At 43.5% G+C, this 14,896-nt stretch overlaps 3 protein-coding genes across 8 annotated transcripts in view; 2 read left to right on the forward strand and 1 right to left on the reverse strand.

The window, feature by feature from the left end:
• The window catches only part of LOC115260031 (glutamate receptor ionotropic, kainate 2-like), an 882,928-nt gene that overhangs the window by 380,762 nt on the left and 487,270 nt on the right, over nucleotides 1–14,896 (forward strand). The window lies entirely within an intron of this gene.
• On the reverse strand, nucleotides 1,775–5,975 carry LOC134285393 (uncharacterized). 3 transcript variants are annotated; one of them, XR_009996340.1, is made up of 3 exons: nucleotides 2,081–5,975; nucleotides 1,947–2,018; nucleotides 1,775–1,881 (listed from the first exon to the last, which is right to left on the reverse strand). XR_009996340.1 is itself a non-coding variant. In XM_062846031.1 (3 exons), exon 3 carries the CDS (start codon nucleotides 5,166–5,168, stop codon nucleotides 2,163–2,165), a length of 3,006 nt encoding a protein of 1,001 aa, XP_062702015.1. In that variant the 5' UTR covers nucleotides 5,169–5,302; nucleotides 5,368–5,439; nucleotides 5,502–5,975; the 3' UTR covers nucleotides 1,798–2,162. The 3 variants fall into 3 exon arrangements, 2 of the variants coding, with proteins under 2 accessions (XP_062702015.1, XP_062702013.1); XM_062846031.1 differs by having other exon boundaries at nucleotides 1,798–5,302; nucleotides 5,368–5,439; nucleotides 5,502–5,975; XM_062846029.1 differs by having other exon boundaries at nucleotides 1,798–5,439; nucleotides 5,502–5,975.
• LOC134288585 (uncharacterized) lies at nucleotides 6,133–8,984 on the forward strand. Its single transcript, XM_062854026.1, has 2 exons — nucleotides 6,133–8,482; nucleotides 8,545–8,984. The coding sequence occupies exon 1, from the start codon at nucleotides 6,133–6,135 to the stop codon at nucleotides 8,398–8,400; it is 2,268 nt and encodes a 755-aa protein (XP_062710010.1). The 3' UTR covers nucleotides 8,401–8,482; nucleotides 8,545–8,984.

Genomic DNA, 14,896 nt, shown 5'->3' on the forward strand with positions numbered 1-14,896 from the left:
AATTTTCCATAGCTCTGTGCGGTCGATACTGTCGTATGCCGCTTTGAAGTCGATGAACAGGTGGTGCGTTGGGACCTGGTATTCACGGCATTTCTGGAGGATTTGCCGTACGGTGAAGATCTGGTCCGTTGTCGACCGGCCGTCGATGAAACCGGCTTGGTAACTTCCCACGAACTCATTTACTTTAGGTGAAAGACGACGGAAGATGATCTGGGATAGCACTTTGTAGGCGGCATTCAAAACGGTGATCGCTCGAAAGTTCTCACACATTAACTTGTCGCCTTTCTTGTGGATGGGACAGATTATCCCTTCCTTCCACTCCTCCGGTAGCTGTTCGGTTTCCCAGATCTTGACTACTAACTGGTGCAGACAGGTGGCCAACTTTTCCGGGCCCATCTTGATGAGTTCTGCTGCGATACCGTCCTTACCAGCCGCTTTGTTGTTTTTGAGCTGGTGGATGGCATCTTTAACTTCCCTCAGCGTGGGAGTTGGTTCGTTCCCGTCCTCTGCTGCACCAACATAGTCATTTCCTCCGCTGCTTTGGTCCTCCGTGCCTACATTCTCTTCGCCATTCAGGTGCTCGTCGAAGTGCTGCTTCCACCTTTCGATCACCTCACGTTTGTCCGTCAGGAGGCTCCCTTCCTTATCCCTGCATATTTCGGCTTGCGGCACGTAGCCTTTGCGGGATGCGTTGAGCTTCTGGTAGAACTTACGTGTTTCCTGTGAACGGCACAGCAGTTCCATTTCCTCGCACTCCGCTTCTTCCAGGCGGCGCTTTTTCTCCCGGAAGAGACGGGTCTGCTGCTTCCGCTTCTGTCTGTATCGCTCCACATTCTGTCGGGTTCCATGCTGCAGCATTACCGCCCGCGCTGCATCCTTCTCCTCCAGAACCGCTCTGCACTCCTCGTCGAACCAATCGTTTCGTCGACTCCGTTCTACGTACCCGATTGTGCTCTCGGCTGCGTTGTTGATGGCTGCTTTCACTGTACTCCAGCAGTCCTCTAGAGGGGCCACATCGAGCACACTCTCGTCCGGCAACGCTGCCTCGAGATTCTGCGCGTATGCGGTGGCGACATTCGGTTGCTTCAGTCGCTCTAGATCGTACCGGGGCGGCCGCCGGTAATGTACGTTGTTAATAACGGAGAGTTTTGGGCGCAGTTTAACCATCACCAGGTAGTGATCGGAGTCGATATTAGCGCCACGATAGGTCCTGACGTCGATAATGTCGGAGAAGTGCCGTCCATCAATCAGAACGTGGTCGATTTGCGATTCCGTTTGTTGTGGTGATCTCCAGGTGTAACGATACGGGAGGCTGTGCTGGAAGAAGGTGCTACGAATGGCCATGTTCTTGGAGGCGGCGAAATCGATGAGGCGTAGGCCATTTTCGTTCGTCAGCTGGTGGGCGCTGAACTTTCCAATCGTCGGTCTGAATTCCTCCTCCTGGCCTACCTGAGCGTTTAGATCCCCTATGATGATCTTGACGTCGTGGTTTGGGCAGCGGTCGTACTCGCGTTCGAGCTGCGCGTAAAATGCGTCTTTGTCATCATCAGTGCTTCCGGAGTGAGGGCTGTGCACGTTTATTATGCTAATGTTGAAGAATCGGCCCTTGATCCTCAACCTGCACATTCTTTCGTCGATCGGCCACCAACCGATCACGCGCCTCTGCATGTCGCCCATCACTATAAAAGCTGTTCCCAGCTCACGTGTGTTGCCGCAACTCTGGTAGATGGTATGATTACCTTTTTTTTTTTTTTTTTTTTTTTTTTTTTTTTTTTTTTTTTTTTTTTTATAGTTTTTCGGCTACGCAGTCTTTATTAAACCAACGACGTTATATATTAACCCAACGTTTCGACACTTGGTGGGTGTCTTCCTCAGGGGGTACTAAAATTTAATTTAACATTTGTTCGAATTAATTGTGTGTGGAATGTCTGGTTTCTGTTACTTACAATACTAGTGTCGTTATTTGTCTAATGTTTGGTCTAACTGTAACTGTCGGGTTTGATGATATATGGTACATGCTGTAAATTTAAATTCGGTTTCATTATGAAATGGTTCCCGCTAATCTGATATTAAATCTTACACTTTAAAATCTTCCACTTTTCTCACCGCACAACTTTCACTGGCAATGGCGCAATCTTTCTGTTTTTCAGTCCTTCTTTATCTCAACTTATGGACTGGTTACTGTGCCCTATTGGAGTAATTGATTCCCTCTCATCTATGCTATCTCCCGTAGTGGTTTCGTTTCGTTCATTCCTACTTTTAATGTCGTGCAACACTGCTGCGTATGTTGTACTGAGTCTGTCTATATCGGTACGTCTATTGATTGTATGGTTAGTGTTGGTGATGTGACACATCTCTAAAAATGGGAGTGTGGACTGTCTGTAGCTATGGTCTATTATTTGTGTGTGTTCTAGATTGAATCTGTGATCTGTCTCTATACAATGCTGTATTAGTGCTGTTGTTGTTTCTATCAGTGATGTTTTGGCTATTTCTGTGTTAGTATTGTTGTCGTTGGTCAGTTTTTCTAGTCTGTTTATATTGGATCGGTGGCCTGCTAATCGTTTCCTTAAAGTGTTTGTGGTCATTCCAATATAGCAACTATCGCAGTTGTTGCACGGTATTTTGTAGATGACATTGCTAATATCATCTTTATTTACCGGGTGCTTTACCTGTGTGTGAAGATTTTTGATCACACGGGTCTGTTTTGTTGCGATTGCTATATTGGAATAGTCCCTAGCCAAAATTTTAGTAATTCGCTGAGAAAGTGCAGGTATATATGGTATGGCTCTATAAATTTTATCGATTTTTGTTGTTTCAGGTTGTTCTGTTATGGTTTCGGTGCTTCTGGAGGGATCATTGATGCTGCGGTTTGGATCTGCTGATGTTTGGTGCTCATTGACGTCGATGGAACTTGCAGTAGGTTGGAGGCAGGGTGATTCCGGTTGTTGTTGCTGTATCTGGTTCGAGGTGCTTGGTTGTTGCTGTATCTGGTTCGAGGTGCTTGGTTGTGTACAGAATGGGGGTGTGGGCACGGCTGGCAGAATGGCTGGCGGAGTGGGAGGCTGGCGAGATGGTCGGCTTTGGGTGTTGTCTGGTGCATCATCGGTGATTTCGATCAGTGAGGGTGGTGTGGGTGATTGCTGGCATGATGGTCGGCTGGGTGGGGTGGTGGCTGCTACGAGTGTTGGGAGACGTTGTGTTAGAGAACTTAGTTGTCGTTTGTTCCCATACAGGTTGAGTAGTCGGTTGATCAATTGCCTGGGGTAGTTGTTCAGTGTGAGATGCTGGTGAATGATCTGAGCTATCTCTACAGTGGATTTATTGCGTGTGAGGTACCAGACTCTATGAATAAAGTTTTTGGCTACGTTAATCTTGTGTTTGCATTGATGGAACGACTTGTAGTTGAGCAGGCGCCCTGATGCTATAGGTTTAGCATACCACTCCGTTGTCAGGCTTTGATCTGCATTTCGGATGACCGTTAAATCCAAGAATGCTAGCTTCTGCTCCTTCTCGGTTTCGATGGTGAACTGGATTCTCGGTTCGACGTCATTGAATGCCTGTAGGACTTGTTGCTCGGTGTTCCGTGGTATCGCCATGAATATGTCGTCCACGTATTTTCGGAATATCGTAATCTCGAACGGTAGAGATCTCATAGCTTGAGCAATTACGGAATCCAATGCAATATCCGCCGCGATCGGCGACAACGGGCTTCCCATGGCCGTCCCAAATACCTGTTTGTAGTACTGCCCTTCGAAACAGAAATAGCTAGCCTCCATGCAATATTCGACTATCTCCAAAAACAGGTCCAGATTTATATGGGTGTTTACCTCCTTCCACCGTTGGATGATATTTCTCGTGACCAGGTGCCGTGGTACGTTCGTGAATAGAGATGTCACATCCAGAGAGATCATTATGTATCCTTCTGGGAGTGTGATTCGATTCACTTCGTCACAGAACTCAAACGAGCTGGCCGTGTTGTATGGACTGTGGATCGAGCTCTGGAGGATGTTGGCGATGTACTTTGCTAAATTGTATGTCGGAGCTGTCACGTTTGGAATAACAGGTCGAAGCGGTAGGTTCTGTTTATGCGCTTTCGGTTGCCCGTAGATCCTGGGGCAGACGGCGTTATTGGTGGTTAGCTCCTTCGCAGTTCTGTAGTCAATAAGCTTCAAGTCTTTGAGCCGTTTGACTAAGGAGTTATTTCCATTTTGATACCTAGTGGTGGGATCGGACCGCACTCTTTCGTATGTTGTATCGTCGTTCACCAACGTACGCATTTTTTGGTCGTAGTCGTCCCTCATCATGACAACAGTCCTGTTGCCTTTATCGGCCGAGAGCACGCAGATTTCGGGATGCTCGCGTAGGTACTTTTTCGTTGTACCTGTCGCTGCGACGCAAAACTTCGTTATGCTGTCGTGCGTGTCTACCATCGAATCGAAACCGTGAATGAAATTTTGCGTTACATTCACGATTTTGCACCGATTCCTGTCCTGAACTTTCTTGTCGGTGTTGGTGAGCAGGATCTGTTCTGTGGCAGCGAGTAGGTGATAGAATGGTACCTGCGATAGCGATGTGGTGGGTAGCGCAAATTTTGGACCCAGGCTGAGAAGGTGCAGTGTGTTCGCCGGGACCTCCAGCTCGGTTGCGTTGAGGATTGCTCGTTCGTTGTATATCGGCTCCAGTTCGTCGGTACTGTTCGGCATGCGTACGAGATTTGTGAGTTTTCTCGTCGTCTGCTGCTCCTTCCTACTTAACCACCTGTTGTAGGCCTGTTGTTGCGTGGCTACGAACTCCTCGACTACGCGGTCACTGGTTGAATCACGGATGTTGCCCTGTAATCCCTGCAATTCCTTGGTGATCTGTCCAATTTTGAAGAACGTCTGACGGATTTCCAGGTTCAGGATGGCTTTCTTGAACCGGTTTATTGTCCTGTCCACTTTATTCGTGAACGGGCCGTTTTCTGCTAGCAATTCGTGCACGCATTTGAACGAATTTACGATGTGGGCAGGGAAAACGCCTTGCCTTCTGCACCTGATGAGGAATGTTTTACGACTTTGGAGATTTGCCAGTTTCTTATTGCTCGACGCATATGTTCTCAGTGCGTCCGCTGTGCTGTGTCCGAAATTCTCGTCAATGTACCCAAAGAATGATTGTTGTACAGCTGCCATCTTGGTAGAACTGGTAATTGATCGACTGTAGGGTTTAATTTATAGTTTTTCGGCTACGCAGTCTTTATTAAACCAACGACGTTATATATTAACCCAACGTTTCGACACTTGGTGGGTGTCTTCCTCAGGGGGTACTAAAATTTAATTTAACATTTGTTCGAATTAATTGTGTGTGGAATGTCTGGTTTCTGTTACTTACAATACTAGTGTCGTTATTTGTCTAATGTTTGGTCTAACTGTAACTGTCGGGTTTGATGATATATGGTACATGCTGTAAATTTAAATTCGGTTTCATTATGAAATGGTTCCCGCTAATCTGATATTAAATCTTACACTTTAAAATCTTCCACTTTTCTCACCGCACAACTTTCACTGGCAATGGCGCAATCTTTCTGTTTTTCAGTCCTTCTTTATCTCAACTTATGGACTGGTTACTGTGCCCTATTGGAGTAATTGATTCCCTCTCATCTATGCTATCTCCCGTAGTGGTTTCGTTTCGTTCATTCCTACTTTTAATGTCGTGCAACACTGCTGCGTATGTTGTACTGAGTCTGTCTATATCGGTACGTCTATTGATTGTATGGTTAGTGTTGGTGATGTGACACATCTCTAAAAATGGGAGTGTGGACTGTCTGTAGCTATGGTCTATTATTTGTGTGTGTTCTAGATTGAATCTGTGATCTGTCTCTATACAATGCTGTATTAGTGCTGTTGTTGTTTCTATCAGTGATGTTTTGGCTATTTCTGTGTTAGTATTGTTGTCGTTGGTCAGTTTTTCTAGTCTGTTTATATTGGATCGGTGGCCTGCTAATCGTTTCCTTAAAGTGTTTGTGGTCATTCCAATATAGCAACTATCGCAGTTGTTGCACGGTATTTTGTAGATGACATTGCTAATATCATCTTTATTTACCGGGTGCTTTACCTGTGTGTGAAGATTTTTGATCACACGGGTCTGTTCGATTCGATGGTAGACACGCACGACAGCATAACGAAGTTTTGCGTCGCAGCGACAGGTACAACGAAAAAGTACCTACGCGAGCATCCCGAAATCTGCGTGCTCTCGGCCGATAAAGGCAACAGGACTGTTGTCATGATGAGGGACGACTACGACCAAAAAATGCGTACGTTGGTGAACGACGATACAACATACGAAAGAGTGCGGTCCGATCCCACCACTAGGTATCAAAATGGAAATAACTCCTTAGTCAAACGGCTCAAAGACTTGAAGCTTATTGACTACAGAACTGCGAAGGAGCTAACCACCAATAACGCCGTCTGCCCCAGGATCTACGGGCAACCGAAAGCGCATAAACAGAACCTACCGCTTCGACCTGTTATTCCAAACGTGACAGCTCCGACATACAATTTAGCAAAGTACATCGCCAACATCCTCCAGAGCTCGATCCACAGTCCATACAACACGGCCAGCTCGTTTGAGTTCTGTGACGAAGTGAATCGAATCACACTCCCAGAAGGATACATAATGATCTCTCTGGATGTGACATCTCTATTCACGAACGTACCACGGCACCTGGTCACGAGAAATATCATCCAACGGTGGAAGGAGGTAAACACCCATATAAATCTGGACCTGTTTTTGGAGATAGTCGAATATTGCATGGAGGCTAGCTATTTCTGTTTCGAAGGGCAGTACTACAAACAGGTATTTGGGACGGCCATGGGAAGCCCGTTGTCGCCGATCGCGGCGGATATTGCATTGGATTCCGTAATTGCTCAAGCTATGAGATCTCTACCGTTCGAGATTACGATATTCCGAAAATACGTGGACGACATATTCATGGCGATACCACGGAACACCGAGCAACAAGTCCTACAGGCATTCAATGACGTCGAACCGAGAATCCAGTTCACCATCGAAACCGAGAAGGAGCAGAAGCTAGCATTCTTGGATTTAACGGTCATCCGAAATGCAGATCAAAGCCTGACAACGGAGTGGTATGCTAAACCTATAGCATCAGGGCGCCTGCTCAACTACAAGTCGTTCCATCAATGCAAACACAAGATTAACGTAGCCAAAAACTTTATTCATAGAGTCTGGTACCTCACACGCAATAAATCCACTGTAGAGATAGCTCAGATCATTCACCAGCATCTCACACTGAACAACTACCCCAGGCAATTGATCAACCGACTACTCAACCTGTATGGGAACAAACGACAACTAAGTTCTCTAACACAACGTCTCCCAACACTCGTAGCAGCCACCACCCCACCCAGCCGACCATCATGCCAGCAATCACCCACACCACCCTCACTGATCGAAATCACCGATGATGCACCAGACAACACCCAAAGCCGACCATCTCGCCAGCCTCCCACTCCGCCAGCCATTCTGCCAGCCGTGCCCACACCCCCATTCTGTACACAACCAAGCACCTCGAACCAGATACAGCAACAACCAAGCACCTCGAACCAGATACAGCAACAACAACCGGAATCACCCTGCCTCCAACCTACTGCAAGTTCCATCGACGTCAATGAGCACCAAACATCAGCAGATCCAAACCGCAGCATCAATGATCCCTCCAGAAGCACCGAAACCATAACAGAACAACCTGAAACAACAAAAATCGATAAAATTTATAGAGCCATACCATATATACCTGCACTTTCTCAGCGAATTACTAAAATTTTGGCTAGGGACTATTCCAATATAGCAATCGCAACAAAACAGACCCGTGTGATCAAAAATCTTCACACACAGGTAAAGCACCCGGTAAATAAAGATGATATTAGCAATGTCATCTACAAAATACCGTGCAACAACTGCGATAGTTGCTATATTGGAATGACCACAAACACTTTAAGGAAACGATTAGCAGGCCACCGATCCAATATAAACAGACTAGAAAAACTGACCAACGACAACAATACTAACACAGAAATAGCCAAAACATCACTGATAGAAACAACAACAGCACTAATACAGCATTGTATAGAGACAGATCACAGATTCAATCTAGAACACACACAAATAATAGACCATAGCTACAGACAGTCCACACTCCCATTTTTAGAGATGTGTCACATCACCAACACTAACCATACAATCAATAGACGTACCGATATAGACAGACTCAGTACAACATACGCAGCAGTGTTGCACGACATTAAAAGTAGGAATGAACGAAACGAAACCACTACGGGAGATAGCATAGATGAGAGGGAATCAATTACTCCAATAGGGCACAGTAACCAGTCCATAAGTTGAGATAAAGAAGGACTGAAAAACAGAAAGATTGCGCCATTGCCAGTGAAAGTTGTGCGGTGAGAAAAGTGGAAGATTTTAAAGTGTAAGATTTAATATCAGATTAGCGGGAACCATTTCATAATGAAACCGAATTTAAATTTACAGCATGTACCATATATCATCAAACCCGACAGTTACAGTTAGACCAAACATTAGACAAATAACGACACTAGTATTGTAAGTAACAGAAACCAGACATTCCACACACAATTAATTCGAACAAATGTTAAATTAAATTTTAGTACCCCCTGAGGAAGACACCCACCAAGTGTCGAAACGTTGGGTTAATATATAACGTCGTTGGTTTAATAAAGACTGCGTAGCCGAAAAACTATAAATTAAACCCTACAGTCGATCAATTACCAGGTATGATTACCTCTAAACGTTCACACCATAGATCCTGTCCAACACACCTCCTGCAGCGCTACGATTCCGAACCCGCGGTCCTTCAGTATATCGGCGAGTATGCGGGTGCTCCCGATGAAGTTGAGAGATCTGCAGTTCCACGTACCGAGCTTCCAATCGCAAGTCCCTTTTCGTCGCTGTGGTCGTCGCCTCCAGCTATTCCTCATGGATTCCTGCAAGAGTTCCCGGATTTTTTTTTTCATTAGTTCCCCGGAAATTCCTCGTTCGAGTTCCTCGGGAATTCCCTTAGGATTTCCCCGGTAATTCCTACAGGAGTTCCTCGGAAATTCGTCCAGGTGTTCCTCGGAAATTCCTCCTGAAATTTCCTAATAATAACTGCAGGAAATCAAAAAAAAAACATTCAGGAGTTAAGCAGAGTTTACCGCGGGAATTTCTCGAGCATTACTTTATTATATGATTCGGAACTTCTCCAAGAGATCCCCAGAAACTCTTCCACGAGCTCCCCGGGAATTCATCCAAGAGTTCTTCGTTTTTTTAAGGTGTTTCTGCAGTTTTCTTGTATAGAGCAATTCCCGTGGAATTACTTTAAGAATACCCGATGTACTCCGGGAGGAATTCCCGATGAACTCGTGGGGATATTTTCAAGGAACTCCAGGAGAATTTTCCGATTAATTTCTGAAGGAATCATCGAGAAACTTCTGGAGAAATTTCCGATGAACTCGCGGTGGAATTATCTGGGCAATCCTGATGTAATTTCCGGGGAACCCCAGGAGGAAATCATGATGAACTCCTGGAGGAAATCATAAGCAACTTCATTCCATAAGAAGTTCTGGAGCTCTGGAGCAATTCGTGGGAAACTACAGGAGAAACTGCATAAGATCTTCAGAAAAAAATTTACAAGGAACTTTTAGACGTACTCCCGAAGAACTACAGGAAGAAACCTCCAATCCTCGAAAGTATATAGAAAGTTAAAAAGTAGAGAAAATGAGACTACATACGAATCAGAGGTGTTATCCACTAGACCACGAAGCCCGTCAGAATTACCGAGGGACTCCTGGACGAATTTCCAAAGAACTGCTAGAGGAATTTGCTGCGAAATCTTGAAATAATTTTTGGGGAAATCCTGTTGAAATTTACGGGGAACTCCTGGACAAATTTTCGTTGAACTACTGCAACTTTTCAAGGATCTCCTAAAGATATTTCCTAGATCAACTGATAATATTTCTGAGGACACCTGGAAATGCTAGAGGGTTTTACAGGAGATCCCCAATAATTCGTCCAAGAATTTCCCAGAATTTTTTCCAGGATTTTCCAGCAAATGTTTCTAGGAGTTTTGTCGCAATTCCTCCAGTAGTTTTCGCAAATTCTTCCACGCCTTTTCCGGAAATTCTTCCAGATAACCCGAGAAATTGCTGGAGAAATTCTCGAGGCACTGCTGGAGGAATTCCAGAAAAAAAATCCTGGGGAAATTCCCGAGGAACGGCGAACTCCTGGGGCAATTTCTGTCGTATTCCTGATGAAATATCGAAGAATTCCTGGAGGATTTGCCGAGAAACTCCTGAAAGAATTCCCAAGGAATTCTTGGAGAAATTCTCAAAGAACTCGTAGAGAAAACCCCGAAAAAATTCTGGAAAAACTCGCGAAGAACTACTAAATAAATTTCCAAGAAACTGGTGGAGGAAGCTCCGTGGAACTTGTGGTTAATTATCGGTGAACTTCTAAATAAATTCTCGGGGAACTACTGGAGGAATTTTGGGAGAGCACCTTGATGTATTCCCAAAAACAGTAAAATGCTTCCAGGAGGAATCCCAAATGGTACATACACCTTAAATAATCTTAAAAAGAAATCCTGAAAGAACCTCGAAGTGAACTGCAGGAATCAATGACAAAACTTCAATGGAAATCACGGAAGAATTTCTGAAAATATCGGAGAAAAAAATTTCTCAGATAGGACTCCTGGAAGAAGCGTAGAAAGAAGTTCTTCAAGAGCCCCAATGGTACTGATTCTGATACTCTAAAAAGAACTTGAAAGGAATTTCTGAAGGAATCCAGTAATTCATATAGAAATGTTTAGGTGAGAATATATGGGGGATTTTTAAAAAGAATCATGTGGTTTTATGCGATGAGTTGAAGAGTTCGTTCCACAGGTAGTAAGGATTAGGAAACTATCATGTAAGTTAATTTTAATCTTATGCGATCTAATACAATAAGAATCTAAACAAATGGTACTAAAATACTTTGTTTTATGTTAAATGAAAATGAGAACGGATACTCTAGGAAGCCTAGCAAGCAGCACCATATAGCCGCAGAGCACGACGCATATCGCTGCTCATAGTTTGTTTCAAAAACTTTATTATACTCGTTAGTTAGTTCATAAATCATAGACTTCTCCAAGTGAATCTAGATGGGTGGGTGTATGTGTGCTTTGGCTCGCAGCATCTTTGTGATCTAACAACGCGTTGAAATTGCGTTATGGGGGCTGTCCATAAACCACGTGGTCATGAGGGGGGGCGGGGTTCGGCCAATGACCATTTTGTATGGACAAATAAAAAAAATTGTATGGACAAATGACCACGCGGGGGGGGGGGGGGGTTGAAAAGTCCCAAAAAAATGACCACGTGGTTTATGGACAGCCCCATGACGATTTCACTTTGGCGAAACTTTTACGGATTATTCGCTAGATAAAAGTTGTACTTGCTGTCAGTGTTACATCTAAAACAGAGCGTTCTTAAGGTATACAATAAGCTGAACATGTGGTTTTCAGAAAGATCACACAATATTCGCAATTGACAGAAAAGCTCTTATTAACTGTGAAAGTTCTCATAGAACTCCAAGTTGAGATGCAGGCTCCGCTTATGTTAGAACGACGTCACGCTCTAGAGAAACAACTTAAAGTACCACTTCATCGCTTCCCATTTATCGTTAAAAACATCCATTCAAAATCCACCCCGCATCCATTAAATTCCCCGGAAGTGCGGTGGTACATTTCACTCTTCATCAGCGTTCATCAACACACACTTTGCGATTGCGAACGAGAGAGCTTCAACGTCAATACACAACATCAAAGAGAATCCACAGCCACACTCAGTCAGTCAGCCACTGAGCCAGTGAGCCAGTGAGCCGGTAAATCGGGACCCATCAAAGAAGATCAGTGAGGTTCGTAAAAATAAGCACAACACCGCGCGCATTGCTTCTCCACCACGTCACCTTTGGGGCGGGGGAGAGCAGGAAAAAAAAGCTTATTGGCACGTTTCCGGAAATTGATGGAAATCAAAGAGACGCGCGCGCGTAAAAGAGAGGATTTATTTTTCTGTTGGGCGAAAGTCTAGGTAGGTACTTGTTCGGTTTTTCTCAATCAAAACCATTCGAGCGCAACTAATATGGTCGGATTGAGCACGACGGCGCTGATAATGATCACCGATGTAAGAGATGGAAGTGAAATGGAGCTTGGGCTTACTTTGAATTCCTCTGAATGGAGAAAAAAAGTGGTATTCACAGAAAATTAATTTTCAACATGTAATCGACTTGCACTAATCAACTCAAAAACGATGAAAAAATCAAACTGACAGTGTCTGTGTATCAGCTTAGTGTTTTATGAACACTTCAACTGTTATTAACCCGTAAACACCCGGGACGATCCACTTTTGGCAGAAATGCAATATCTTTTTTGTTTTTAAACATTTTACTCTGGATTTTTTTATAGTCAAGGGGAATAGTTGTGCTAAGAAATGCATGGTACCTCCCCCCTTTGCACCCTCTTATCACAATGTTTAGAGTGATATCTGGAGAAATTCTTGAAGAAATTGCTGCTGGAGTTCAGGATGGAATTCATGGATAAATTCCTGGAGGGATTCTTGTAGGAATATCTGGTAGAATACTTGGAGGAACTCCTGGAAAAAAAATCGAGGAATTTGTTGAAAAATCCTGGAAGAATGCTTCCAGAAATACTTGGAGGAATACCTGGTAAGATTATTTGAGGAATTCTTGGCGAAAGTCTTGGAAGAATTAGAGTTTTTGGAGAAGCTACACCGCTAAAGTAAAGAGATTCAGTTGAGCTTGTGGAGCTTGATTTCTTAATTTGGATGACCTAGTTCATCAAGTGAATGTTGCTAAGTTATCAGAATTGCACTACGAGGCGCCAAGAGTAGTAAAGATTATATTTTGGCGAACATTCGCTACAATAAAAATATCATAGGATTTACTGATATTGCGACCCATACTTCAAAATACATTGGGTCTATTTGAATACCAGTGGACGCCCAAATAGAAACACATAGAGATACTCGCAATATTATGAGCTGCAACAGACACAATCGTTAAAGAATTTTGCCGATAGAGTGAACAGAAACAAGAGTAGAGTCTGTAGAACTTGAAGGTCCTAATTCCAAAATATTTTGGAACGCCTGGAATGCCCCATGAATGTTCCAAAAGCATTATAGTTGTGCACTGAGGCTCCATCCAGTATACACTACATATCACGAGTATGTTTTACAATTAAAGCATGGTACAGTATGTAGATATCGTAAACCAAACTTCAAAGTGTTTTGGATGCCATTTGTATTTCACGGAATGTCCAAGTACCATCGAGTTGCTCGTAGCATTGCGAGGTCTAATGGACATCAACGTGACTAAATTTCATGAACAGAGTGAACACAAAGGGTAAAAGATGTTGTGGATCTTAGGGTCTGAGACCATTTGGGCAGGAGCAAAATTTTGGGCACTTACTGCTATAACTTAGTCAATTTTGAACCGATTGCTTGATTTTTTGAGATACGATCAGATAGGCACAGTATCTAGCCATGTGCAAAAAAATTCAAATCAATTGGTTTCAAATTGACTGAGTTATAGCAGCAAGTGCCCAAAATAGATGCTCCTACCCAAATGATCCAGACCCTATTTCCAAATGGCTAAAAAGTGATTATTTCGTGTGTTATTGTGTTTGAGAGGCCCCCGCGAAACCTATTGTAGGCGTAGCGGCCATATCAGTTGATACTCCGTCCTTAATTTACGTCCACTATCGGGGGGCGTAAACCAAATTGGACGTAAAAAAAATCAGAGCAATTACCAATTCCCATTGAAATACACATATCAGATGCTAGTTTACCTTCACCATGTGTTCGGCACAGTTTGAGTACTGACCAAGGTCTATCACGTGTGACTATTCACTATTGGAATTATGACCGCAGATGGAAACACTGATCGATCTACATAAGACCATCCATTAACTGGGGGTGTTGCTAGTTCACTATTAAAGTTTCAGCTGCTCTATCTCGGGATCGAAAGCAGATTCGTTTTCGACAAAGTTGTTCAGAAGGACAAGAATATTCTGGTGATTCGTTAATTAGTTGGTGTTTTCGCCGCTAGGTGGCGCTAGTTATAAAGTAAAGTTCTAGACTTCTCTATCTTGAGATCCAAAGCAGATAGAAATGTGTCGTCTTCAATAAAGTTGTTCAAAAAGACAAGAATATTCTGGTGATTAATCAAATAGTTGGTGATTTCACCACTAGGTGACGCTTTGTTTCAAGTAAAATTTAAGACTTCTCTATCTCGGGATTGAAAGCATACAAAAATGCATCGTCTTCGCCAAAGTTGTTCAGAAAGACAAGAATATTCTGGTGATTCATAAATTAGTTGGTGATTTTGCCGCTAGATGGCGCTAGTTTTCACGTAATGTTTTAGACTTCTCTATCTTGGAATCCAAAGCAGATACGAATGTGTAGTCTTCGTTCAGAAAACAAGAATATTCTGGGGATTTACCAATTAGTTGATGACTTCGCCGCTAGGTGGTGCTAGTTTAAAAAAAAAGTTTTAGACTTCTTTATCTCGGGATCGAAAGCATATAGATATATGTCGTCTTCGCCAAAGTTGTTCGGAAGGACAAGATCATTCTTGTTATTCACCAATTAGTTGGAGATTTTGCCTCTAGTTGGCGCTTTCAAGTAAAGTTTTAGACTTCGTTATCTCGTGATCCAAAGCATATAGAAAAGTGTCGTCTTCAGCAAAGTTGTTCACAGAAGGACATGAACATTCTGGTGAATCACCAACTGGTTATGTCACATTCTCCCGAATTCTAATGCCTGAATGACAAGTA

Source organism: Aedes albopictus, chromosome 1, assembly GCF_035046485.1.
Source record: "Aedes albopictus strain Foshan chromosome 1, AalbF5, whole genome shotgun sequence".
Taxonomy (NCBI): Eukaryota; Metazoa; Arthropoda; class Insecta; order Diptera; family Culicidae; genus Aedes; species Aedes albopictus.

Bases quoted from the DNA above. Each gene is read 5' to 3' on its own strand.
- LOC134285393 (XM_062846031.1), bottom strand. From the start codon at position 5,168: ATGGCAGCTGTACAACAATCATTCTTTGGGTACATTGACGAGAATTTC.
- LOC134288585 (XM_062854026.1), top strand. From the start codon at position 6,133: ATGGTAGACACGCACGACAGCATAACGAAGTTTTGCGTCGCAGCGACA.